The sequence below is a fragment of the Mustelus asterias genome, chromosome 13 (genome assembly GCF_964213995.1).
Source record: "Mustelus asterias chromosome 13, sMusAst1.hap1.1, whole genome shotgun sequence".
NCBI classification, from domain to species: Eukaryota; Metazoa; Chordata; class Chondrichthyes; order Carcharhiniformes; family Triakidae; genus Mustelus; species Mustelus asterias.
Window position 1 is genome coordinate 56,490,589 of NC_135813.1, and position 27,360 is coordinate 56,517,948.

The following is a 27,360-nucleotide window of genomic DNA, read 5'->3' on the forward strand; positions in this document are numbered from 1 at the left end:
GCACTCAGTCTATTGACAGGGTTTGAAAGAGCAGTTACTCAGTCTATAGATGGGGTTTGAAGGGGCAGTTAGCTCTCAGTCTATAGACAGGATTTGAAGGGCAGTTAGCACTCAGTCTATAAACAGGGTTTGAAGGGCAGTTAGCTCTCAGGTTTTGACCTGATAAAAATTAATTTTCTTAAAAATATCCTTTTACCATCAACATTTTGACCCAAGTGGTGGCAAATAATCTGATACTTTGGCAACTGTATATTTTGACTTTTCAATTGATCTGTTGTCCATATTCTCACACCACTGTTCCTTTAATTTTAACTGTCATAGACGTGAAGAAATGTCATATATTAATGTATTGTGCATTGTTATGGAACAGGGTTTGAAAGGCCAGATCAAGTCCATGGACAGGGTTTGAAGGGCAGTTAGCACTCAGTCTATAGACAGGGTTTGAAAGGGCAGTTAGCACTCAGTCTATAGATAGGGTTTGAAAGGGCAGTTAGCACTTAGTCTATAGACAGTGTTTGAAAGAGCAGTTAGCACTCAGTCTGTAGACAGGGTTTGAGAGGGCAGTTAGCATTCAGTTTATAGACAGGGTTTGAAGGGAAGTTAGCACTCAGTCTATACACAGGGTCTGAAAGGGTAGTTAGCACTCAGTCTATAGACAGGATTTGAAGGGCAGTTAGCACTCAGTCTATCGACAGGGTTTGAAGGGCAGTTATACTCAGTCTATTGACACAGTAAAAATTCCCACAACATCAGGTTAAAGACCTGGTGTTGTGAGACTTCTGACTGTGCCCAACCCAGTCCAAATGGCAGCTCCACATCAAGTCTATAGACAGGGTTTGAAGGGCAGTTAGTACTCAGTCTATAGACAGGGTTTGAAGGGGAGTTAGCTCTCAGTCTATAGACAGAGTTTGAAGGGCAGTTAGTACTCAGTCTATAGACAGGGTTTGATGGGCAGTTAACAGTTAGTCTTTAGACAGAGTTTGAAAGGCAGTTCGTACTCAGTCTATTGACAGAGTTTGAAAGGCAGTTCGCAGCCAGTCTATAGACAGGGTTTGAAAGGCAGTTAGTACTCAGTCTATAGACAGAGTTTGAAAGGGCAGTTAGTACTCAGTCTATAGACAGAGTTTGAAAGGGCAGTTAGTACTCAGTCTATAGACAGAGTTTGAAAGGGCAGTTAGTACTCAGTCTATAGACAGGGTTTGAAGGGGAGTTAGCTCTCAGTCTATAGACAGGGTTTGAATAGGCAGTTAGCACTCAGTCTATAGACAGGGTTTGAATGGGCAGTTAGCACTCAGTCTATAGACAGAGTTTGAAAGGGCAGTTAGTACTTTGTCTATAGACAGGGTTTGAATGGGCAGTTACACTCAATCTATAGACAAGGTTTGAAAGGGCAGTTAGCACTCAGTCTATAGACAGGGTTTGAAAGGGCAGTTAGCACTCAGTCTATAGACAGGGTTTGAAAGGGCTGTTAGCACTCAGTCTATAGACAGGGTTTGAAAGGGCAGTTAGCAGTTAGTCTTTAGACAGGGTTTGAAGGGCAGGTGCTCGGTCTTTGACAGTTTGAAAGAGCAGTTAGCACTCAGTCTACAGACAGGGTTTGAAAGGGCAGTTAGCACTTAGTCTATAGACAGTGTTTGAAAGGGCAGTTAGCAGTCAGTCTATAGACAGGGTTCATAAAAAATCACAGAAACCCTACAGTGCAGAAAGAGGCAATTTTCCCCATCGAGTCTGCACCGACCACAATCCCACCCAGGCCCTATCCCCATATCCCCACATATTTACCTGCTAATCCCTCTAACCTATGCATCCCGGGACACTAAGGGGCAATTTAGTGTGGCCAATTAATCTAACCTGCACATCTTTGGACTGTGGGAGGAAACCAGAGCACCCGGAGGAAACCCACGCAGACACAGGAAGAATGTGCAAACTCCACACAGACAGTGACCCAAGCCAAGAATTGAACCCAGGTCCCTGGAGCTGTGAAGCAACAGTGCTAACCACTGTGCTACTGTGCCACCCCGTGATCGGCAGTTAGCAGTGAATCTATAGACAGGGTTTGAAAGGGCAGTTAGCACTCAGTCTATAGACAGGGTTTGAAAGGGCAGTTAGTATTCAGTCTGTAGACAGAGTTTGAAAGGGCAGTTAGTACTCAGTCTATAGACAGGGTTTGAAAGGGCAGTTAGCACTCAGTCTGTAGACAGGGTTTGAAAGGGCAGTTAGCACTCAGTCTATAGACAGGGTTTGAAAGGGCAGTTAGCACTCAGTCTATAGACAGAGTTTGAAAGGGCAGTTAGTACTCAGTCTATAGACAGGGTTTGAAAGGGCAGTTAGCACTCAGTCTGTAGACAGGGTTTGAAAGGGCAGTTAGCACTCAGTCTATAGACAGAGTTTGAAAGGGCAGTTAGTACTCAGTCTATAGACAGGGTTTGAAAGGGCAGTTAGCACTCAGTCTATAGACAGGGTTTGAAAGGGCAGTTAGCACTCAGTCTATAGACAGGGTTTGAGAGGGCAGTTAGCACTCAGTCTATAGACAGGGTTTGAAAGGGCAGTTAGTACTCAGTCTATAGACAGGGTTTGAAAGGGCAGTTAGCACCCAGTCTATAGACAGGGTTGGAAGGGCAGTTAGATCTCGGTCAGTCTGACTCTGGCTGGTCTCCCGCTTCCGGAGTCACCGTTACCATGGTGAGGTGGAGCGTTGCCTGCTGGGAGCGGGAAAAATGGCGGCCTGCAGAGCAGAGAGAGAGAAACAGTGAGTGAGTGAGAGAGAGGGAGGGGGGAGAGAGAGAGGGAGGGGGGAGAGAGAGAGGGAGGGGGGAGAGAGAGAGAGGGGAGTGGGGAGTGAGTGAGAGAGAGAGAGAGAGAGGGGAGTGGGGAGTGGGGAGTGAGGAGTGAGTGAGAGAGGGGAGGGGGGTGCCAAGACGGAGGGGAGAGTGAGATGAGAGTGTGTGATGGAGACAGGGGATGGGATGAGTGAGTGGGGAAGGTGGGCGGGAGGGGATGTGGCTCCCACGCAGATCTCAGAGAACAGTCTGATTCATTGGTCATTGTTGTTTTGCCTCGTCCGAGCCGCACCCCACCCCCCCCCCCCCTTCCCCCCCTTGCTGCCCAATGACCCCCGTTCCCTATTCCTCCACCCCACTGCTGTGGGTCAATGTTATCATAGTAACGAAATAAACATGTGGTGGGGTGATGTCTTTTATCAAAATTCACAAGACAGTACCTTTGTCTTTGTAACTGGCGGTTTGCAAATGTTCTTTTCCTCTGAAGATGATGCACCTTTACCAATGTTATGTGCATTTACGAGTTATGACCGGGAAATCAAGGATTCGTGAAAAATATTTGTTTGAATAATTGCCCCGAGAGCTTTGATTGGGAATTCAGTAACCTGATGGTCACAACAGTAAGGAAATAAAGTTACCCAGCTGAGTTCTCTGAAACAATGTACATTGTTATATCCCTCCAAACACTGGTAAAGCTGACAACTTTTTCCTGTGATTCTAATGACAAATCAGATTCTTTGAGAAAACACTGTCATAGTCAGTCACAATTATTTTTATGGGTAAACATTTGAGTATGTTGCCAAAGCTAGAAGCTTTTGTTGAAGAATTGACAGCTAACTGAACGTGCATTGCTTGAATGAAACACAGGTGATCTTATCCCAGGAGGGTTGATGCTTCAAGTTGGTATTGATTCCCTCACATGTGGAGTCACATCGATCAAAAATCAAATACAATGACTTCAAGTTCTGCAAAGAATCCAATCAGAAAGGATTTGCAAATGAAAAAAGATCATCAAAGGTAAATTTTAGAAAAACATATTTTAATGACCGATAGGGATGATAAAATTATAGAATGCATACAGCACAGCAGCACGCTTGTTTCTACAATTTATATGTGTTACTTGGGTGAAGGGGCTGAAGGTATGATTGGCATGTCTGTCCACAGATCTCTGAAAGCGGAAGGGCATGTTAGTGGGGTGGTGAAAAAGGCATATGTGACATTTGCCTTTATCAATCGAAGCATAGATTACAAAAGCAGGGAAGTCATATTGGAGTTGTATAGAACTTTGGTGAGGCCACAGCTAGAGTATTGTGTGCCATTCTGGTCACCACATTATCGGAAGGATGTGATTGCACTGGAGGGGTGCAGAAGAGATTTATCAGGATGCTGCTGGGATGGAACATTTAAGTTATGAAGAGAGATTGGGTAGGTTTGGGTTGTTTTCGTTGGAGCAGAGAAGAATGAGGGGTGACCTGATCGAGGTGGACAAGATTATAAGAGGCATGGACAAAGTGGATAAGGAGCAACTATTCCCCTTAGTTGAAGGGTCAGTCACAAGGGGACATAGGTTCAAGGTGAGGGGCGGGAGGTTTAGGGCGGATGTGAGGAAAAACCTTTTTACCCAGAGGATGGTGAGGGTCTGGAATGCACTGCCTGGAAGGGGGGGAGGCAGATTACCTCACATCCTTTAAAAAGTATCTGGATGAGAACTTGGCACATCATAACATTCAGGGCTATGGGCCAAGTGCTGGCAGGTGGGATTAGGTGGGAGTTCAGGTGTTTCTAATGTGTCGGTGTGGACTCGATGGGCCAAAGGGCCTCTTCTGCACTGTATGATTCTATAATTGCCGAATTTGCTGATGACATAAAGGTAGGAAAGAAAACTGAAGAGGACATAAGGAGGCTATAAATGAGCATAGGTTAAGTGAGTGGGCAAAGATCTGGCAAATGGAATGTAAATGGATAAATGTGTAATTCTCCATTGTACAATCATCAGTGAACATTCCCATTTCTGATCTTGTGATGAAAACAAGGTCATAGATAAAGCAGTTGAAGATGGGGCCTTTTCCTCCTCAGTTCTCCCAGGAAATTGTGTTATCTTGACGGTATGGGAGGATGCACAGGTGAGATGGATCAGTTGATTTTTCTTTTCCAGACATTTTTGTGTGATCTATTGTCTCAATTGGTGTGGAGTTTGGCTATCAGTGTTGGGGTTGCAGTGGTAGGTTGGTGACAGTGATTCGCGTGCAATCTAAGGGGTGGCACAGTGGTTAGCACTGCTGCCTCACAGCGCCGGGGACCCGGATTGAATTCCCGGTTTGGGTCACTGTCTGTGTGGAGTTTGCATGCTCTCCCCATGTCTGTGTGGGTTTCCTCCGGTGCTCCGGTTTCCTGCCACAGTCTGAAAGATGTGCTGGTTAGGTGCATTGACCATGCAAAATTCTCCCTCAGAGTACCCGAACAGGCGCCACAGTGTGGCGACTAAAGGATTTTCACAGTGACTTCATTGCAGTGTTAATGTAAATCAACTAATAAATTAACTTTAAACTTTTTAAATAGAGTTTAAGATATGGATCAGACATCCTGTGAGTAAATGACAGAATGGGATTGATAGGTCGAATGCCCTAATCTGCTCTAATGTTTCCTTAGACACAATCAAGAAGATTTTCAGGCAGTTAAACTTAGATTTTGTTCAGAGGAAAAGGACAGTGTCTAATTGGCAACACCACCCAACCCCGCCCCTGAATTTGTGCCCTTGTATAGGTGTGAACCAGCACAGGCCTCATGGCCTAGTGGCAATGTCACAGGACTCGTAATCGAGAGGTCCAGTCTAATGCCTTGGGAACGCTATTTCAAATCTCACCATGGCAGCTGGTAGTATTTAGATGCAATAAATTCAATTAATAAATATCTTGAAGGCTTGTCTCAGTACTGATGCCGATCATTGATTGTTGTAAAAACCCATCTGGTTCGCTAATATCTGTTAGGGAAGTCCTTGTCTGGCCTACATGTGACTCCAGACCCACAGCTTTGTGGCTGACTCTTAACTGACCTCTGCAATGGCCTAGCAAGCCGCTTATTTGTATCAATGGCTATGGGGACTCATGTGGTTCAGGAAGGTGGTTACCTTAGGGATGGGTAACAAATATGAGCCTTGTCAGCGATGGCCACATCCCATGAAATAATTTTAAAAAGTGTGTGACCTGAGGCAATGCACCCTGTTGGTAAACATTTTTGACAGAAACTTGAGGCAGTTCATTGCTTGTAGGTGATCCTGGCTGAGAAATAACTAAAGATGGTTCGTTCAGTTTCTTAAACCAAAAGAGAAAACGCTGGAAAATCTCAGCAGGTCTGGCAGCATCTGTAAGGAGAGAAAAGAGCTGATGTTTCGAGTCCAGATGACCCTTTATCAAAACCCAGTTCAAAGTTCAGTTTCTTGTTGACCGTTGTGGTTCTGAAGATTAGTTGTGGAGTCACTTGCTATGTCGACATTACTCTGTCCTTTGTTCCCCCAGTGCGGGGAGGGTGGGCCCTCCAGTGAACACCCAGCTTCCCAAAGTTACATTCCAGGAACATTCCAGAAAGCAAGGTGGGACTAATGTACATCGTGTCAAAAAGAACTTGCTTCCTTACAGAGTGAATTATACCTGGAACAGGGGTGGACGATTGAAAGAACTTCGCATCAGGTAATGTTTGCAGTTAGCGAATACAGAAAGACTGCTATAATAAAGGCAAATTACTGTGGATGCTGGAATCTAATGGCAAACATTATTTAGACTACTTTACAGCCTGATGGCACAGTGGTTAGCACTGCTGCCTCACAGCGCCGGGAACCCAGGTTCAATTCTGGCCTTGTATGATTGTCTGTATGGAGTCTGCATATCCTCCCCGTGTCTCTGTGGGTTTCCCTAGGGCGCTCCGATTTCCTCCCACAGTCCAAAGGACGTACTGGTTAGGTATATTGGCCAGGCTAAATTCTCCCTCAGTGTACCCGAACAGGCGCCAGAGTGTGGCGACTAGGGGATTTTCACAGTAACTTCATTGCAGTGTTAATGTAAGCCTACTTGTGACACTAATAAATAAACTTTAAACTTTGAAGTTATTCAAAAGACCATTCTTTTGCCTTTGGCCCCTTGGTAGATTATTGCAAACATTTATCAATAAGTGTAAAGAATTTGTTCCTGATATTTCTGTTTTAAATTTGCTTCTATTATTTATTGCACCAACTCTGGCATTCTGAACCTGTTTCAAGGAATTTGGTGCACTTTGAGCCTATTCTATTTCATCTTCATCTATGGATGAATTCCAGTCTTTAAAGGTGCATGAAATGCAATCTGAAGTAGCTCTTTATACCAACCAGGTGAAATTGTTTTTCAAACTTGGTCACATTTTCACCTAAGGTGGATCTAAATTAACTCCTGGAAGAGAGTTTTGCTCTCAAACTAGGAGCAGGAGTAGGCCATTCGGCCCGTCGACCTGCTCTGCCATTCAATATGGCCGTGGCTGATTCTCTATTTCAACGCTATACTCCTGCTAACTCCCCATACTCCTCGCCACCTCTTGGGCTGGAATTTTACTGGCATGTCCCCCTCCCTAAATTGGAATTCTCCATTGGCCTCAGGCGGGATTTTACGAGCCTCATCTGAGTGAGGTTGTAAAAATCCAGGCCTTCGAGTCCAGAGTCATAGAGGTTTACAGCATGGACACAGGCCCTTCGGCCCAACTTGTCCATGCCGCCCATTTTTAAAAAACCCCTAAGCTAATCCCAATTGCCCGCATTTGGCCCATATCCTTCTATACCCATCGTACCCATGTAACTAAATGCTTTTTAAAAGACAAAATTGTACCCGCCTCTACTACTATCTCTGGCAGCTTGTTCCAGACACTCACCACCCTCTGTGTGAAAAAATTGCCCCTCTGAACACTTTTATATCTCTCCGCTCTCACCTTAAACCTATGCCCTCTGGTTTTAGACTCCCCTATCTTTGGGAAAAGATATTGACTATCTAGCTGATCTGTGCCCCTCATTATTTTATAGGCCTCTATAAGATCACCCCTCAGCCTCCTACGCTCCAGAGAAAAAGGTCCCAGTCTATCCAGCCTCCTTATAACTCAATCCATCAAGTCCCGGTAGCATCCTAGTAAATCTTTTCTGCACTCTTTCTAGTTTAATATCCTTTCTATAATAGGGTGACCAGAATTGCACACAGTATTCCAAGTGTGGCCTTACCAATGTCTTGTACAACTTCAACAAGACATTCCAACTCCTGTATTTAATGTTCTGACCAATGAAACCAAGCATGCCAAATGCCTTCTTCACCACTCTGTCTGCCTGTGACTCTACTTTCAAGGAGCTATGAACATGTACCCCTAGATCTCTTTGTTCTGTAACTCTCCCCAATGCCCTACCATTAACTGAGTAAGTCCTGCCCTGGTTCAATCTACCAAAATGCATCACCTTGCATTTGTCTAAGTTAAACTCCATCTGCCATTCATCAGCCCACTGGCCCAATTGATCAAGATCCCGTTGCAATTGGAGATAACTTTCTTCACTGTCCACTATGCCACCAATCTTAGTGTCGTCTGCAAACTTACTAACCATGCCCCCTATATTCTCATCCAAATCGTTAATATAAATGACAAATAACAGTGGACCCAGCACTGATCCCTGAGGCACACCGCAAGTCACAAGCCTCCAGTTTGATAAACAACTCTCTACAACCACCCTCTGAAGCCAATTTTGTATCAATTTAGATACCTCACCCTGGATCCTGTGAGATTTAACCTTATGCAACAATCTGCCATGCGGATTTGCCAAGGCCTTGTCAAAGGCCTTGCTAAAGTCCATGTAGACAACATCAACTGCACTGCCCTCATCTACCTTCTTGGTTACCTCTTCAAAAAACTCAATCAAATTTGTGAGACATGATTTTCCACTCACAAAGCCATGCTGACTGTCCCTAATCAGTACTTGCGTCTCTAAATGCCTGTAGATCCTGTCCCTCAAAATACCTTCCAACAATTTATCTACCACAGATGTGAGGCTCACTGGCCTGTAGTTCCCAAGCTTTTCCCTGCAGCCCTTTTTAAACAAAGGCACAACATTTGCCACTCTCCAATCTTCAGGCACCTCACCCGTGACTATTGATTATTCAAATATCTCGGCTAGGGGACCCGCAATTTCCTCCCTAGCCTCCCACAATGTCCTGGGATACACTTCATCAGGTCCTGGGGATTTATCTACCTTGATACGCTTTAAGACTTCCAGCACCTCCTTCTCTGTAACATGTACACTCCTCAAGACATCACTATTTATTTCTCCAAGTTCCCTAACATCCATGCTTTTCTCAACAGTAAATACTGATGAGAAATATTCATTTAGGATCTCACCCATCTCTTGTGGATCCGCACATAAATGACCTTGTTGATCCTTAAGAGGGCCTACTCTCTCCCTTGTTACTCTTTTGCCCTTTATGTATTTGTAGAAGCTCTTTGGATTCTCCTTTGCCTTATCTGCTAAAACAATCTCGTGTCCCCTTTTTGCCCTCCTGATTTGTCTCTTAACTCTACTCCTACACCCCTTATACTCTTCCAGGGATTCACTTGATCCCAGCTGCCTATGCATGTCATGTGCCTCTTTCTTCTTCTTGAAGTCTGGAGAAATACTTCCAATAGTAATGGAGAACTTCCAGAAAACAGTATTCTTTACATTTTCTCTCCCTGCACTATCACAGTTGTATTGAAGACTCAATGCAAAAGTTCCCACTTGTTCTTTCCTGGGGCTTCAGAATTGTTGAACTTCTTATCCTTCTCTATTTTCCTTTCCCTCTAAAGCCTACAGGATTTTAACATTTGTTTCACCTGACAATCTTTAAGTCCCCTGATTTCTTATTCGCTGATGTCCCACGTTCTTGGCCCTTCACCTAGTTTTCTCAATTATATGAAGGGAGAGATTTTCTATTTTGCCTGCTATATCCGTTGCTGATCATATGATACCAAAGCAGCAGATTTTCCTGCAGTCTGTGTACTGAAATTATAAATGGGTTTGTGATTCTGTTATACATTGTGCAGAGAAAATCTATCACTCCAATCCCAATGTCAAGTGGATACAAATGAGTCAGGTCATATTTAAAGTACTTGCATTCCATTATGAAAGCATGTTTGGGTCACCTGTCAACATTCATTGAATTACCAGGGACAGAAAGAGGTTCCAGGAAGTTTGAAAGGTAAATGATGCAGTATTATTTCCATTAGTTGATTAAATTAGTAACAAAGAGACATGAAATTGTTTTGATGTGGAGAGTTATGAGTGTCCAGAGTACATTATTACACGTAGCTACTGCTATTTCTGAGGGATTAGATAAACACTTGAAGAAAGGACTTGGTTGGAAGAGGAAAGAGATGAGAATAGAACCAAGTGGGGCTATATGTCAGAGCCATAGCTGAATGATCTTGTTCTGCGATGTAAGCTTTGTTTATCTCCGCAATAATCAGAATTTGAATTTTAACCATAACCAGTGTATAAATTTCACGGGGGAAAGAAACAGAAACAGGATTCCTGATCGGTAAGGGAATTAGGGGTTATGGGGATCAGGCGGGTAAGTGGAACTGATCCACTTCAGATCAGCCATGATCTTATTGAATGGCGGGGCAGGCTCGAGGGGCGAGATGGCCTCCTCCTGCTCCTATTTCTTATGTTCTTATGTTCTTATGAATGAGTTGAGTAGCCAGTACTTGAGGAAGATGTGTTGGCCTGGTTCCTATTTGGCATTGTAGTCGACTAGATTCTACACAAACCTCTCTCGTTTACAAACCGGATACCGTTGAACTGGCTGCAATGAATTAGACCATAAGACCATCAGACGTGGGAGCAGAATTAGGCCACTCCACCCATCGAGTCTGTTCCGCCATTTAATCATAGCTGATTTTTTTTCTCATCCCCATTCTCCTGCCTTTTCCCCATAACCCCTGATTCCCTTATTAATCAAGAACCTATCTATCTCTGTCTTAAAGACCCTCAATGACCTGACCTCCACAGCCTTCTGCGGCAAAGAGTTCCACAAATTCACCACACTCTGGCTGAAGAAATTGCTCCTCATCTCTGTTTTAAAGGATTGTCCCTTTAGCCTGAGGTTGTGCCCTCTGGTTCTAGTTTTTCCTACTAGTGGAAACATCCTCTCCATGTCCACTATATCCAGGCCTTGCAGTATCCTGTAAGTTTCAATAAGATCCACCCTCATCCTTCTAAATTCCAACGAATACAGACCCAGAATCCTCAACCGTTCCTCAAACGACAAGCCCTTCATTCCAGGGATCCTATCTTTCTAAATTCTGGTTGTGTAGGACTTTAAATAAAAGGGCCTACCATCTGGTTACACCAAGCCAGATTTTATGACGTGTGAATTGAAGAACAGAGAATCAGTTCTTACATTTAATAGATCCGTGTTAAAATACTATAAATAGCCCCTGTGATTTGCTTTGTTGTATGATGCCCATCCTATGCAATACAATACATCAGTCTTGCACAATTCAGCAGAGTTAGAATTTTGGCAAACCACCTTGAATGGTCAAATGTTAGGTTATAAATGTCTTCTAATTTCTCAAATGGTGGGAGGATAGGTAGAATGCTCTTTCGGAGGAGAGTCGGTGCAACACTGATGGGCTGAATGGCCTCCTTTTGCACTATAGGGATTCTGAAGTTATAGCTTAACTTTACAGTATATATTGTAGGGTTGCAAAACATTTAGTTGTTTTTCAGTCAGCATCCTCAATTATCATATCACCCATGATTGATGTGGGGCATGGTTAATGGGATTTGCTCCCACTTTTTGTAAACAGCTGATGGATGACAAGAACATGATAGGAGTCGACCATATAAAAGTAGGACAAGAGTAGTCCAAAGGTGTGCGGGTTAGATAGATTGTGAAAATTGCCCCTTGGTGTCAGGGGGACTAGCTAAGGTAAATGCATGGGATTATGGGGATAGGCCTGGGTGGGATTGTGGTCAGTGCAGACTCAATGGGCCGAATGGCCTCTTTCTGTACTGTAGGATTCTATGATGTGGCCGGTAGAGTTTGCCCCATCATTCAATGATCATGGCTGACCGTTAACTTCAACTCTACTTTCTTGTTTGGTCCCTACCTCCCTTGATTCCTCGAGAGACCAAAAATCTGCCTCAGCCATAAATATATTAAAGGAGACGGTAGAGAATTCACAATCCTTTGAGTGAAGAAATTTCACCTAATCTCAGTCGTAAATGCTTAAACTCTTCTTCCAAAACTGGGCCCCGGTGTTTTCAACTCCCCAGCCAGTTAAAACACCCTCTGTTACTTGTGTCAAGCACTTTCAGAATCTTGCATGTTTCAATGAGATTATCTCTCATTCTCCCAAAGGGTAGAAGCCCAATTTACTCAGTCTCTCACAGGACAAACCTTTCATCCCATCATCATACGAAACAACTTTAGTGAATCTTTGTGGTGCTGCCTCCAGTGCTTGCTTACCATTCTTTAAATATGGAGACCAAATTTGCACTACTCCAGATGTGGTCTCACCAAAGCCCTGTGCAATTGTAACAAGGCCTGTTTGTTTTTGTATGCTAATCCCCTTGCAGTAAAGACCAACATGCCATTTGCATTCCTAACTGTTTGCTGTACTTGCACGCTGACTGTGTTCCTTGTGTGAACACACACCCAAATCTCCGAGCATCAACTCCTCACACCTATAAAAACATTCTGCCTTTCTATTCTTAGGATTAAAATGAATATCCTCACACTTCCCCGCATAATGCTCCATTTGCCATCTTGTTGCCCACTTCTTTAACCGTCTTTATCTCTTTGCAGCCTTTCTGTGTCTTCCTTGCACCTTACATTTCCACGTAGCTTTGTATCATCAGCAAACTTAATTTCTTGGAGACTGTGACAAGCTTGTCTCAAACTGGCGGAACATTGTTGTCTTCTAAGAGTGACACAATAGAAATGTGCCCAGGGATTTGAGTTTCACTGGATAAAAGCAAACTATTGCAGATGCTGGAATCTGAAACCAGAAGAGAAAACGCTGGAAAATCTCAGCAGGTCTGGCAGCATCTGTAAGGAGAGAAAAGTGCTGATCTTTTGAGTCCAGATGACCCTTTGTCAAAGCTTTGACCTGCTGAGATTTTCCAGAATATTCTCTTTCGATTTGAGTTTCACTCCCTTCCAAAAAATTGCAATCCTTTCTGTGAGGGTGAAACCTCACCAATTGGTATCCCAGCATCACGTACAGATTTTTAGCCAATGCTTCAAGGTATTGTTTCAAGATATATCAACACAGATCAATATTTTGTTCAAATCTTTATGCTTGAATTTAATGTTCCTGACCTTGTGAGGAAACAACATCGATTGGTAACAATGTCTTCTTAACACAGGCACCTTGCGAGAAAGTTTCTGCATTTGTGGATACGGAAGACATTTGGGAGAATCCTTCCATCCAAAGCTAGGTGAGGTACCATTTAATTTTCCTCCATGAGTTTTGAAGAAGGGTGCAGAATGTTAGGTTGTGTGCAGAGGTCCTAATTCTGAATCAATGCTGTATTAATGATTGCATCTTAATGATGAGAGACAAAAATAGTGTGTAAGTAAGTAGCGGCATTTCAGATTGGCATTGTGATGGAAACAGCATTGTCATGTCTCAATCCGAAACTTCTTTGCACCTTCTTTGAAGGTGACGTCACAGGTGGAGAAGGTGGTGAAGAAGGCATATGGCATGCTTGCCTTTATAGGACGGGGCATAGAGTATAAAAGTTGGGGTCTGATGTTGCAGATGTATAGAACGTTGGTTCGGCCGCATTTGGAATACTGCATCCAGTTCTGGTCGCCACACTACCAGAAGGACGTGGAGGCTTTGGAGAGAGTACAGAGGAGGTTTACCAGGATGTTGCCTGGTATGGAGGGGCTTGGTTATGAGGAGAGATTGGGGAAACTGGGGTTGTTCTCCTTGGAAAGACGGAGGATGAGGGGAGACTTAATAGAGGTGTATAAAATTATGAAAGGCATAGATAGGGTGAACGGTGGGAAGCTTTTCCCCGGGTCGGTGGTGACGTTCACGAGGGGTCATAGGTTCAAGGTGAAGGGGGGGAGGTTTAACACAGATATCAGAAGGACATATTTTACACAGAGGGTCGTGGGGGCCTGGAATGTGTTGCCGGGCAAGGTGGTGGAGGCGGACACACTGGGAATGTTTAAGACTTATCTAGACAGCTATATGAACGGAGTGGGAATGGAGGGATACAAAAGAGTGGTCTAGTTTGGACCAGGGAGCGGCGCGGGCTAATTGTTCTTTGTTTCTCGTTTCAAGGCTTCATTCTATGATCATCTTGCTGGTGCCAGTACAGAGCGAGACTGCGGATAGTTGGGAACCTGTCTCGGGGGCAGGGAATTCAGATGGTGTTCGTAAAGCAGAAGTGGAAATGAATAGGGTTGGGAAGCATTTTCTGATCAGGGCCAGTGTGATCTCCTGGACTCGTTTCGATCGCCACAGGGGGTCGGAGAGGAATTTCCCAGATTTTTTTTTCCCCATATTGGCCCTGGGGTTTTCACTCTGGGTTTTCGCCTCTCCCTGGAGATCACATGGTCTGGAATGGGGGGGTGGGGGTGAGTTAATAGGTTGTGATGAACAAAGCATCGTAGCTGTGAGGGACAGCTCGGTGGATAGGATATTAGGATGTAGATAGGCTGGAAAATTGGGCGGGGATCCTGGATTCAGGATTCAATCCTGGACCGGGGAGCGGCGCGGGCTTGGAGGGCCGAAGGGCCTGTTCCTGTGCTGTATTGTTCTTTGTTCTTTGTTCTTTGTATACTAATTTCGAAGCTAAATGGAATAATAAGGATTTTAAAATCTGATTTCAGTTAGCTGTGGCTGAGGTGTTAGGGTAGAAAAGCAACATCTAAAGACTGTAGAAATATTACCAAGGCCGGCATTGAAATTATCCATAAGGTAATTGTGACAGAAACTACTTCTCTTCTTTGGAATGTCCTGTTCGTTTGCACTGAATGAAATTTCAAAGGGAGGCAGGTTTGGCATTCAGATCATTTCCAACAATTGCTGTACACTTTCCACATCTCCTGTTTTAATCTGGGGATACAAGTTCTATGCATTAAATGTCTCCCTCTCTTACAGGAGACAGTCTCTGCATGTGCAAAGACTTCTTTGCACATTTCTCTAACATTTGGCCCACCAACCCTGCACCGACAACAATCCCACCCTGGCTCTATCCATGTAACCCCACATATTTGCCCCGCTAATCCCCCTGATACTAAGGGGCAATTTAGTATGACCAATCCATCTAACCTGCATAGCTTTGGACTGAGAGAGGAAACCAGAGCACCCGGAGGAAACCCACGCAGACACGGGGAGAACGTGCCAACTCCACTCAGATAGTTACCCGAGGCCTGAATTGAACCCAGGTCCCTGGCGCTGTGAGGCAGCGGTGCTAGCCACTGTGCCACCATGGTCTATGGTTATGCTTGACAACATACTACAGTGGTTTGACGTTGCCTTCTGCTGACCAGGAAACTTTCCTGCTCTTGCTGTCTGCCAACAGGCTTATTGAAAAAATTTACAGGTTAATAATCAAATGGCCACTTTACAAACCCACCTTCCATGACCATTAATTGAGATGGACACCATCCTTTGCTCTTATACCATACGATGATGCATATTCATTCTCTATGCAAAATGATTGTTAGTAATCAGCATTGTAACTGTTGCTGGAGCCACTCCCTTGTCCAGGGTAGGGCCCTGCTGTCATTTATCTGCTACTGTCTGAGCAAATCAACAAACTCAAAATAGATCTGAGATTAAACCCCGGATTAGTGTGGCTTAGTTTCGCGATGGACAGTGTAGTAACCAACCAAGTCACTGGAATATTCATGACGTTTTGAAATATTTTTTTTCCTTTTCACAGCCATTAAGGCAAACGAGCTGCTTCCAGGCTGACATTATTCTGCTTTGAAACTTGCTGCAAGCAAGAAGCGTGGTGACTGCATCCAATGATGTCCCCTTCCACCATTACTCCACTTTGTACCCGTGGCAGAATGGTCCACCTTGTCACAGATGTGGGACTTGAGCCAATGTGCCACCAACACCAGTGTTTTTAAATTAAAATTGTTTTGCTTAAGAATCAGGCCAAATGGAATGCTGTTTGGAAATTCATTGCTTGGCTGGATGTTGGTATGGTGTCACAACATTTAGACTGGGAGTTTTGTAGGTCTCCATGTCCTCTCTGCAAATCCAGAATTGGCTTTGCATAGGTGTTAATCAGCTGTTTACTATCTTGCTGGTTGGATGAAGTACAGGCTCAGTATTATCACTCGAAGCGCAGATAAAGTTAATTTGTTTCCACAGTGCTATTTGGTGATAGAATCATGTGGCTAATGAGACAACAAGAAACTGAAAATACTGAAGAATAGTCAACACAGATTTGATGCATTTTAATTATGTCTGCGTGGGTTTCCTCTGGGAGCTTTGGTTTCCTCCCACACTCGAATGATGTGTGGGTTAGGTGGATTGGCCATGCTACATTGCCCCTTAATGTCAGGGGGATTAGCAGGGTAAATAAGTGAGGTTACAGGGATAGGACCTGGGTGGGATTGTTGTCGGTGCAGGCTCGATGGGCCAAATTGCCTCCTTCTGCACTGTAGGGACTCTATGATTCTATGAATTGGAGAATTGAGTAAGCCACATAATTTTGAAAAATATTGGGGTAAAGGAGCAAAGAGATCTGTAGGTGCATTCACAAATCATTAGGAGCAATGCAAGTTAACAAAACCATAAAGATGCAAATAAAAGATGGGTTAGTTTCCAGAGTGAAGTGGTTGTGAAAAGCCATTAGGAAGGCAAATGGTATGTCAACGTTTTTTTGTCAGGGAGTTCACAAACAAGAGTCAGGAAGTTTTGTTACCATTATCCAGTGCTTTGCTAAGGCCACTTAACTTCTAATAAACAATTTTGGAATGAAACTTCAATCAGGCATTAAGAGAATACAAAATGCATGGTTTTCCTTTTGCCAGATCCCACTACTGTCATGCAATGCTGAGTAAAGCATTTGATGAATGGAAAGAGCAATGGTGGAGTGTGCGGATAGAATGGAAACTGATGGTTCGAGCGGATTGTCACTACAGGTAGCTGTTTTTATTCTCTACCTCCACCCTGGCTAGGATACTGTCTCGCAAGTGCCAAGCATTCCTTTGATAGCTCCCTCCCTGTGGGGGGAAACCGGAGCACCTGGAGGAAACCCACGCAGACACGGGGAGAACGTGCAAACTCCACACAGACAGTGACCCAAGGGCTAGAATTGAACCCAGGACCCTGGCGCTAGACGATTAATCCAGAAACTCAGCTAATGTTCTGGGACCCACTGATGGGTAAGATGGATAAAGAGGGAATGCGGGCAATTGGAACTAGCTTAATGTTAAAAACTGGGTGGCATGGAAAAGTTGGGCCGAAGGGCCTGTTTCCATGCCGTAAACCTCTAAGACTCTATGACCAGGGTTCGAATCCCGCCATGGCAGATGGCGGAATTTGAATTCAATAAAAAATATCTGGAATGAAGAATCTACTGATGACCATGAAACCATTGTCGATAGTTGTAAAACCCATCTGGTTCACTAATGCCCTTTAGGGAAGGAAATCTGCTGTCATTACCTGGTCTGGCCTACATGTGACTCCAGAGCCGCAGCAATGTGGTTGACTCTCAGTTGCCCTCCAAAGGCAACTAGGGATGGGCAATAAATGCTGGCCAGCCAGCGACGCCATGTCCCACAAATGAATTTTAAAAAACTGTGCCGCTGTGAGGGAACTTTGCGTGTTTTTCAGCAAGTGCTTGTGGATTTTGGAAAAATATAGAATTTGTCTTTAGTTTGGATGTCTCCCTCCTCCACTAGATCCATGTTCATTATGGATATTGACCTTGCAAGGTAGCAAAATACAGTCACTACCTGGAACTGTATTGCAGAGTGAATTAGGAACTTGTATTTCGATGAGAATTGAGAATGGTCACGAGAGTTTGATGTGAAATGAATCAGACTGAAAGTCTATTAATTTCTGTAATGTCACATTCTTGCCTGTAACAGGTATCAGAAATATAATCAAATATGGAGAGCCTGGCAGACGTACATCGTTCAACAACAGAGGAAGAAAGCAAAATACAAGAGGGCGTTTTCACATGGTATGAGATGGCGATGCTGGCTTCTTCTGATCTGAACCTGATCAGCATTCCAATCTACAATCCTTGATCGACCAACCTTTGGAGATTTTGGGCTGTATTTACTTGTAGCAACTAGTGAGTGACCAGTAGAACAGTTTCAGCACTGCTCTGAGCTAGCAATGACTATTGGGCCAGGATTTGCTGTGAAAATAACGTTGGGTTAGTGACACTTGCCTTTACTTGTGCTCAAATAATCCAGCAACTTCAGGTGAGAAGCGCAGTTAGATACAAATATCTAAAAGTTGCTGTCTCAGTTGTGCCACTCTGCGATTAACAAATATGCTCTCTTGCTGCTCGCCTCATCCTGGAAATGCATTCAATAATGTAGTTGCTGTCTTAGCTTGGTAGACACGAAATAAACCCACTGCAGGAAGTTAAGTCTTGGCCATTTCACTCCAAGCATCCTGTTACCGATATGACTAGAATCATAGAATCCTGCAGAGCAGAAAGAGGCCATTCAGCCCATTGAGTCTGCACCGACCACAATCCCATCCAGGCCCTATCCCTACAACCCCATGCATTTACCCTAGCTAGCCCCCTGACACTAAGGGGCAATTTAGCATGGCCAATCCATCTAACCCTAATTAGGGTTAATTACCCTAATTAGGGTTAATTGCATGCGGGAATATGAATTAGGAGTAGGTCACTCAGCCCCTCAAGCCTACCCCCCCCCCCCCCCCCGTTGATCAAGAATCTATCTAGTTCTGCCTTACAAATATTCAAAGACTCTGCTTCCACTGCCTTTTGAGGAAGAGTTCCAGAATCTCATGACCCTCTGAGAGAAAATAATTCTCATCTCTGTCTTAAATGGATGACCCCCTTACTTTGACACCTAGTTCTATATTCTTCCACAAGAAGAAACATCTTCTCCACATCCACCTTGTCAATAACCCTCAGGATCCTAAAGGTTTCAATAAAGTCACCTCTTATTCTTCTAAATTCCAGTGGATAGCCTAGCCTAGTCTGTCCAACTTTTCCTCATATGACAACCTGCCCATTTCTGGTATTAGTCTAGTTAACCTTCCCTGAACTGCTTCTAACGCATTTACATATTTCCTAAAAATAAGATGACCAATACTGTACACAATATTGCAGATGTTGTCTCAATAGTGCTCTGTACAGCTGAAACATAACCTCCCTACTTTTGTAAACAATTCCCCTCACAATAAACCATAACATGCTATTGGCTTTCCTAATTATTTGCTGTACCTGCATACTCGCCTTTTGTGATTCATGCACTAGGACACCCAGGTCCCTCTGAATCTCAGAGCTTTGCAATCTCTCACTATTTAGATAATTTTTTATTCTTCCTGCCAAAGTGGGCAATTTCACACTTACCCACTTTATACTCCATTTGCAAGATCTTTTCTCACTCACCTAATCTACCCATGTCCCTTTGCAGCCCCTTTATGTTCTTTTCACAATTTACTTTCCTACCTATCTTTGTGTTGTCAGCAAATTTCAGAACCATACCTTCAGTCCCTTCATCCAAGTCATTTATATAAATAGTAAAATGTTGAAGTCCCAGCACTGATCCCTGTCACGCACCACTCATCACATCCTGCCAACCAGAAAAAGACCCGTTTATGCCAACTCTTTGTTTGTTGTTAGCCCATTCCAACGCCGGCATCTCCACGTCATGTTGTTAGTTAGCCAATCCTCTATCCATGCTAATATGTTACTCCCTACATATGAGCTTTTTATTTTCCCCAATAATCTTTGATGCAGCACCTTACCAAAGACCTTCTGGAAATCTAAGTACAGTACATCTACTGGTACCCCTTTATCCAAACCCCATGTGACTCCTTTAGAGGACTCCAATAAATTTGTTAAGCACAATTTTTGGATGAAGTCCACCCAGACGCAGGTATTTGTAAGCCTTCAGCTCTAACAATTTGCTCAATACCACTTAGTGACTATAATTTTTCTGAGCTTCTCCCTCCATTCCATTTCCTGATTTACAGCTACTTCTGGGATGTTGCTTGTAACCTCTGTAGTGCAGACCAATGCAAAATACCTGTTTAATTCATCTGAAATCTCCCTACTTTCCATTATCAATTCCCCAAATGCACTTTCAATAGGACCAACGCTCACTTTATGAACTCTTTTCTGATTAAAATATCTATAGAAACTCTTACTGCCTGTCTTTATATTTCTAGCTACCTTTCTCTCATACTCTAAATGTTTCCTTCCTTATTAATCTTTTAATCATTCTTTGCTGTTCTTTATATTCAGTCCTGTCTCCTGACATTCCATCAATGACCATTTAAAGCAAGTAGGATTCTTCTGTGTATGTGAGAAAGAAACTGTCCCTGTGTGAACAGTAACAAACATTGTAAATAAGGTGTTCTCTTTGCTGCTCTATGTTGTGGGAAACTATGACCTCCAATGTTTGAGATCACCATTGATCTGGAATCACTCTTGCATGAGTATTCGGAGACATGTTTGACAGATAATATAGCATTTGTTATAAATATTTGATCATGTGCAGCGTTTATAAAAAGGAAAGATTTTTTAATATTTGGCAAATGTGGCAGACTTCACCCAAAGTATATTTTCCTTTTACAAATGCTAACAGGACATTCTGTGCACTTCTAACTTTTACAATTTCTTATAGATTGGAAACTGTTTATAAGGTGCTCTGGTGACATCTAGTGGGTGGTTTTTTGGTGAGATACAGATTGTTATAGTGAGAATAGAGCATTCATTTAAACATTATTGGGATCAACAGTTTAAATGTTTTAACTTACAAGAATATTGTGTGCAGTTTTGGTCTCCTTTTCTGAGGAAGGATGTTCTTGCTCTCGAGGGAGCGCAGCAAAGGTTTACCAGGCTGATTCCGGGGATGGCGGGACTGATGTGTGAGGAGAGATTGACGAGGTTAGGATTGTTTTCTCTGGAGTTCAGATGAATGAGGGGGGATCTCATAGAGACTTATAAAATTCTAACAGGATTAGACATGGTAGATGCAAGGAGGATGTTCCCAATGGTGGGGGTGTCCAGAACTGGGGTCACAGTCTGAGGATTCAAGGTAGATTCAAGGTAGACTATTTAGGATGGAGTAGAGGAGACATTTCTTCACCCAAAGGGTGGTGAGCCTGTGGAATTCATTACCACAGGAAGTAGTTGATGCCAAAACATTGAATGTATTCAAGAGAGGGGGCTAGATATAGCACTTGGGGCGAATGGGATCAAAGGTAATGGGGAAAAAGCAGGATTAGGCTATTGAGTTGGACGATCAGCCATGATTGTAATGAATGGTGGAGCAGGGCTGAATGGCCTCCTCCTGCTCCAATCTTCTATGTTTTGATATAAGGTCCAATCTACATTTTTGTACCTTTTTCTTTTACCATGTATGAAATGTTAAAATACATAGACCATTGCTTTGTGAAGTGCATTCTGGAGAATCTAAATACCTTTACCTACGTTCTTTAATTTGAGCTTTTGATTGGGGAGTAAACTTTATTTGCATTCTGAACAGTGATTTGTCAGTTTGGGGGGAAAATGGTTGACGGTGGGAGAAAATGTATCAATTGCAATTTTGCTGTGGCTTGTTCTGTGTTCCTGTATGGAAGCTTTGAATGAAGCACGCATTCTCAGACTTAGCACATATTTGGCTTCATTGATCAAAGTAAGTCTGACATTCTTGTCAAGTCAAAATCTTGCAGTCTGACTTGTGTGTGAAGTCACTCGCAGTGCAGGCCAAGGGTGTGCGATGACCTCCAATACCAAACGCTGGGCACTGAGAATCCCAGAGCACAGAAGGAGGGCATTTGACCCATTATGCCTGTGCTAGCTCCTTGAAAGTGCCATTTAATTCTTTCCACCACCCTCCTCTTGCCCTGAATTTCTGCAAATCTTTCCATTTCAAATATATGGCCAAATACTTTTCCAATTTCTTTTTGCTAGTTGCTATTGAATCTGCATCCACCACATGTTTAGGCTAGTATTTTAATGACATCATAATTTGCTATGTGAAAAAAATGCTCATCTGCCCTTTGGTTTTTTTTGGGCCCTCTTGGCATCAATTTTCCTCTCAGTGGAAGAACAGTTTCCCCTTATTTAGTCAAGGTTCAGTCCCAATTTGTAGGAAAATGTAGTGGTGGGGCAGTACGGTGGCACGGTGGTTAGCACTGCTGCCTCAACTCAGGGACCCGGTTTGATTCCGGCCTTGGGTCACCATCTGTGTGTAGTTTGCACATTCTCCCCATGTCTGCGTGGGTTTCTTTCGGGTGCTCTGATTTCCTCCCACAGTCCAAAGATGTGTAGATTAGATGAATTAGCCATGTTAAGCGTGTTAGGGTTACAGGGATAGGTAAAATAATCTGTCAGAGAGACGGTGCAGACTCGATGGGCTGAATGGCCGCTGCACTGTGGATGTTCTATGATTCCATGAAATATTAAGTAAAGAATTTTCAAATTAAGTTGTTTTAATTCCCTCTACAGCTTCTCCCTTCCTGAACTTTATAATCTCATCCAGCCACACAACCTTTAAGATCTCCGTGCCCCTCTAATTGTGGGTCTTGAACACCTCCAGTTTTAATTGTTTTAACCATCGGTGGCCGTGTCTTCAGGTTCTGGAATTCCCTCCCTAGACCTCTCCACCTCGCTACTTCTCGTTCCTCCTTAAAATCTGTCTCTTTTGACTCTGCCTTGATATCTCCTTATATGGTTTGATATCCAAGTTTGCTTTAAGTCCACTTTTCCAGAGTTCTAGTCCTACACCAGACCTTCTTGTGACCTCTGTGTCAGTGAGTTTGTACTGACTTGTGTTCCTTCGCCAAAGAACTGTTTAAATTGTGGCCACCTGCCCCATCTGTTGCCATCAGAAGTCATCGGAAACGTGTACCACTGGCTCTTTGTAAATAACAATTGCAGAGCTCTGAGTTGTAGAGGGATCTGGATGTCCTAGTACATGAATCACAAAAGGTTCCAGGTACAGCAAGTTAATTAGGAAAGCAAGTAGAATGTTATTGTATATTGTAAGGGAAATTGATCACAAAAGTAGGGATGTTATGCTTCAGTTATACAAGGCATTGATGAGACCAGTATTGGCCTCTGTATTTAAGGAAAAATGTAAATGCATTAGAAACCATTCAGAGGTTAGTCATCTAACCATTAGAGGTTAACAGCATGGAAACAGGCCTTTCGGTCCAACTTGTCCATGCCGCCTCGTTTTTACCACTAAGCTGGTCCCAATTGCCTGCGTTTGACCCATACCCCTCTATACCCATCCTACCCATGTAACTGTCTAAATATTTTTTAAAGGACAAAATTGTACCCGCCTCTATTACTATCTCTGGCAGCTCGTTCCAGACACTCACCATCCACTGTGTGAAAAAATTGCCCCTCTGGGCCCTTTGTATCTCTCCCCTCTCACCTTAAACCTATGCCCTCTAGTTTTAGACTCCCCTACCATTGGGAAAAGATGTTGACTATCTACCTTATATTTGCCCCTCATTGTTTTATAGATCTCTATAAGATCACCCCTAAGCCTCCTACGCTCCAGGGAAATAAGTCCCAGTCTACCCAGCCTCTCCTTATAACTCAAACCAGACTAATTCCAGGAATGAGCGGGTTGTCTAATGAGGAAAGGTTGGAGAGGTTAGGTTTGTATCCACTTGAGTTAAGAGTAAGAGATAACTTGATTTAAACCTTTAAGTTCCTGAGGGGTCTTGACAGGGTGAATGTGGAGAGGATGTTTCCTCTTGTTGGAGAATCTAGAACTAGGGGTCACTGTTTAAAAATCCAGGATTGCTCATTTAAGATGGAGATGGGAGAATTTCTTTTTACTGAGGGTCATGAGTCTCTGGAACGCTCAACCTGAAAGGCAGAGGAAGCAGAGTCTTTGAATATTTTTAAGGCAGAGAAAGATTACAAGTGGGGGGTGGTGAAAGATTATCAGGAGTAGGCAGGAAAATGGGGTTAAAGTTACGAACAGATCAGCCATGATCTCCTTGGTGGAACAGGCTCGAGGGGCCGAGTGGCCTACTCCTGCTTCTAATTTGTATGTTTGTGTGTAATAAACATAGCTTCAGTGCCAGCAGTCTGCAACCACCCTGGTTAAATTTGAGCTTATTCAATGATGTTTCTTTCTGTTTCCTTCAGCTCATTCACGGATGATGCGGAAGATCTGGATTCACTGGTCCTTGTATATAGACATACAGAAAACCAAGCGTATGATGCAGGCTGAGGCAAATGAGTTCCATGTCAAAGCTACTCTCAAGTAAGTGCAAACCCATGACTGTTAATTATTTCAATTAAATTTTGGGTTGAATTAATTGGGGGATGTCAGTCGTGAAAAATAGAAGAATTTACTTTGATTACTTAGTGTCAGCATCACTGAAACCAGGCCAGCTATCCCAAGAGTGAAATATGTCAGTGTACGCCGGTGCCAGGTCAGGCACATCAAGGGTTGGATTCATCAGTACACAATAAGAAGTCTCACAACACCAGGTTAAAGTCCAACAAGTTTATTTGGTAACAAATACCATAAGCTTTCGGAGCGCTGCTCCTTCGTCAGATGGAGTGGAAATGTGATCTCAAACAGTGCACAGAGACACGTGTCTCTGTGCACTGTTTGAGAGCACATTTCCACTCCATGTGACGAAGGAGCAGCGCTCCGAAAGCTTATGGTATTTGCTACCAAATAAACCTGTTGGACTTTAACCTGGTGTTGTGAGACTTCTTACTGTGTTCACCCCAGTCCAACGCCGGCATCTCCACATCATGTTCATCAGTACATGCAGGAGGCACATTGCATGCATAGGCAGCTGGGATCAAGTGAATCCCTTGAAGATTTTTAGGGGGTGTAGGAGTAGAGTTAAGAGAGAAATCAGGAGGGCAAAAAGGGGACACGAGATTGTTTTGGCAGATAAGGCAAAGGAGAATCCAAAGGGCTTCTACAAGTACATAAAGGCCAAAAGAGTAACTAGGGAGAGAGTAGGGTGTCCTAAGGATCAACAAGGTCATCTATGTGTGGATTCCCACAAGAGGTGGGTGAGATCCTGAAAGAATATTTCTCATCAGTATTTACTGTTGAGAAAAGTATGGATGTTAGGGAACTTGGGGAAATAAATAGTGATGTCTTGAGGAGTATACATATTACAGAGGAGGTGGTGCTGGAAGTCTTAAAGCGCTTCAAGGTAAATAAATTCCCAGGACCTGATGAAGTGTATCCCAGGAGGCTAGGGAGGAAATTGGGAGTCCCCTAGCAGAGATATTTGAATAATCGATAGTCACAGGTGAGGTGCCTGAAGATTGGAGAGTGGCACATGTTGTGAATTTGTTTAAAAAGGGCTGCAGGGAAAAGCCTGGGAACTACAGGCCAGTGAGTCTCACACCTGTGGTCGGTAAGTTGTTGGAAGTTATTTTGAGAGACAGGATCTACGGGCATTTAGAGACGCAAGTACTGATTAGGGACAGTCAGCATGGCTTTGTGAGTGGAAAATCATGTCTCACAAATTTGATTGAGCTTTTTGAGGGGGTAACCAAGAAGGTAGATGAGGGCAGTACAGTTGATGTTGTCTACATGGACTTTAGCAAGGCCTTTGACAAGGTACCGCATGATAGGTTGTTGCATGAGGTTAAATCTCATGGGATCCAGGGTGAGGTAACTAAATGGATACAAAATTGGCTTCTTGACAGAACCCAGAGGGTGGTGGTAGAGGGTTGTTTTTCAAACTGGAGACGGGTGACCAGCGGTGTGCCTCAGGGATCGGTGCTGGGTCCACTGTTATTTGTCATTTATATTAATGATTTGGATGAGAATATAAGGGGCATGGTTAATAAGTTTACAGATGACACCACGATTGGTGGCATAGTGGACAGTGAAGAAGGTTATCTCGGACTGCAACGGGATCTTGATCAATTGAGCCAGTGGGCTGACGAATGGCAGATGGAGTTTAATTTAGATAAATGCAAGGTGATGCATTTTGGTAGATTGAACCAGGGCAGGACTTACTCAGTTAATGATAGGGCATTGGGGCGAGTTACAGAGCAAAGAGAACTAGGGTACAGGTTTATAGCTCCTTAAAGTGGAGTCACAGATGGACAGAGTGGTGAAGAAGGCATTCAGCATGCTTGGTTTCATTGGTCAGAATATTGAATATAGGAGTTGGGACGTCTTGTTGAAGTTGTACATGACATTTGTAAGGCCACACTTGGAATACTGTGTACAGTTCTGGTCACCCTATTATAGAAAGGATATTATTAAACTGGAAAGAGTGCAGAAGAATAGGATGCTTCCGGGACTTGATGGTTTGAGTTATAAGGAGAGGCTGGATAGACTGGGACCTTTTTCTCTGGAGCGTAGGAGGCTGAGGGGTGATCTTATAGAGGTCTAAAAAATAATGAGGGGCATAGATCAGCTAATCAATATCTTTTCTCAAAGGTAGGGGAGTCTAAAACTAGAGGGCATAGGTTTAAGGTGAGAGGGGAGAGATACAAAAGTGTCCAGAGGGGCTATTTTTTCACACAGAGGGTGGTGAGTGACTGGAACAAGCTGCCAGAGGTAGTAGTAGAGGTGGGTACAATTTTGTCATTTAAAAAGCATTTAGACAGTTACATGGGTAAAATGGGTATAGAGGGATATGGGCCAAATGCGGGCAATTGGGACTAGCTTAGGGGTTTTAAAAAAAAAAGGGCGGTAGGGACAAGTTGGGCCCAAGGGCCTGTTTCCATGCTGTAAACCTCTATGACTCAATGTTTCAGATCCAAATTTGAACTCGCATTCAGCACATCTGCACTTGGCAGAAGGCTCTGTATGTAACCAGCATCATAGTTTAAATATTGCCAGTGTTTCTGCCCAATTAATTAAAAGTTAGTTCCTTCCCATCTTTGCAGATTTGCACTTTTTCAGTGCAGCAGCTTTGTTTTTGATATAGTTTTTTTTGTCATTCCTGACTGCATCCTTAATTCTGTTAGGTTCATTGGCTCCTAAATGTCCTCAATAACAACTTGTATTTCTACAGCAACTTGAACATCATAACACAGCCCGAGGTGCTTCGCTAAAGAGTAATGAGACACAAGAGTGAGATCGTAGGACAGCAGACTAATGTTTGGTCCAAAGAAATTAATTTTAAGGAGCTTGTTATAAGGGAGTGGGTTGGAGAGATTTAGGAGGGTGAATTTGAGGAATGCAGAATTATCAGACTGTTATCAGTTTGGAGGAGAGTTTAAAAAAAAAATTCTTTCATGAGATGCCAGCATTACCATGGCAGAATGGTTAACACTGCTGCCTCAGGGTGCCAGGGACCCGGGTTCAATTCCAGCCTTGGGTGACTGTGTGGAATTTGCACATTATCCCCGTGTCTGCGTGGGTTTCCTCCGGGTGCTCCG

General features: G+C 43.4%; 1 protein-coding gene across 1 annotated transcript in view; it reads left to right on the forward strand.

Annotated features, from left to right (window-relative positions):
* The first annotated feature begins 6,428 nt into the window (after positions 1-6,428).
* sfi1 (SFI1 centrin binding protein) overlaps positions 6,429-27,360 on the forward strand; it is a 164,081-nt gene continuing 143,149 nt past the window's right edge. The window contains exons 1-5 of the mRNA XM_078226823.1: positions 6,429-6,466; positions 13,183-13,254; positions 16,826-16,936; positions 17,888-17,982; positions 24,130-24,247. Coding sequence (XP_078082949.1) covers positions 16,845-16,936; positions 17,888-17,982; positions 24,130-24,247 — 305 coding nt within the window. The 5' untranslated portion in view covers positions 6,429-6,466; positions 13,183-13,254; positions 16,826-16,844. The remainder of the gene's footprint in view (positions 6,467-13,182; positions 13,255-16,825; positions 16,937-17,887; positions 17,983-24,129; positions 24,248-27,360) is intronic.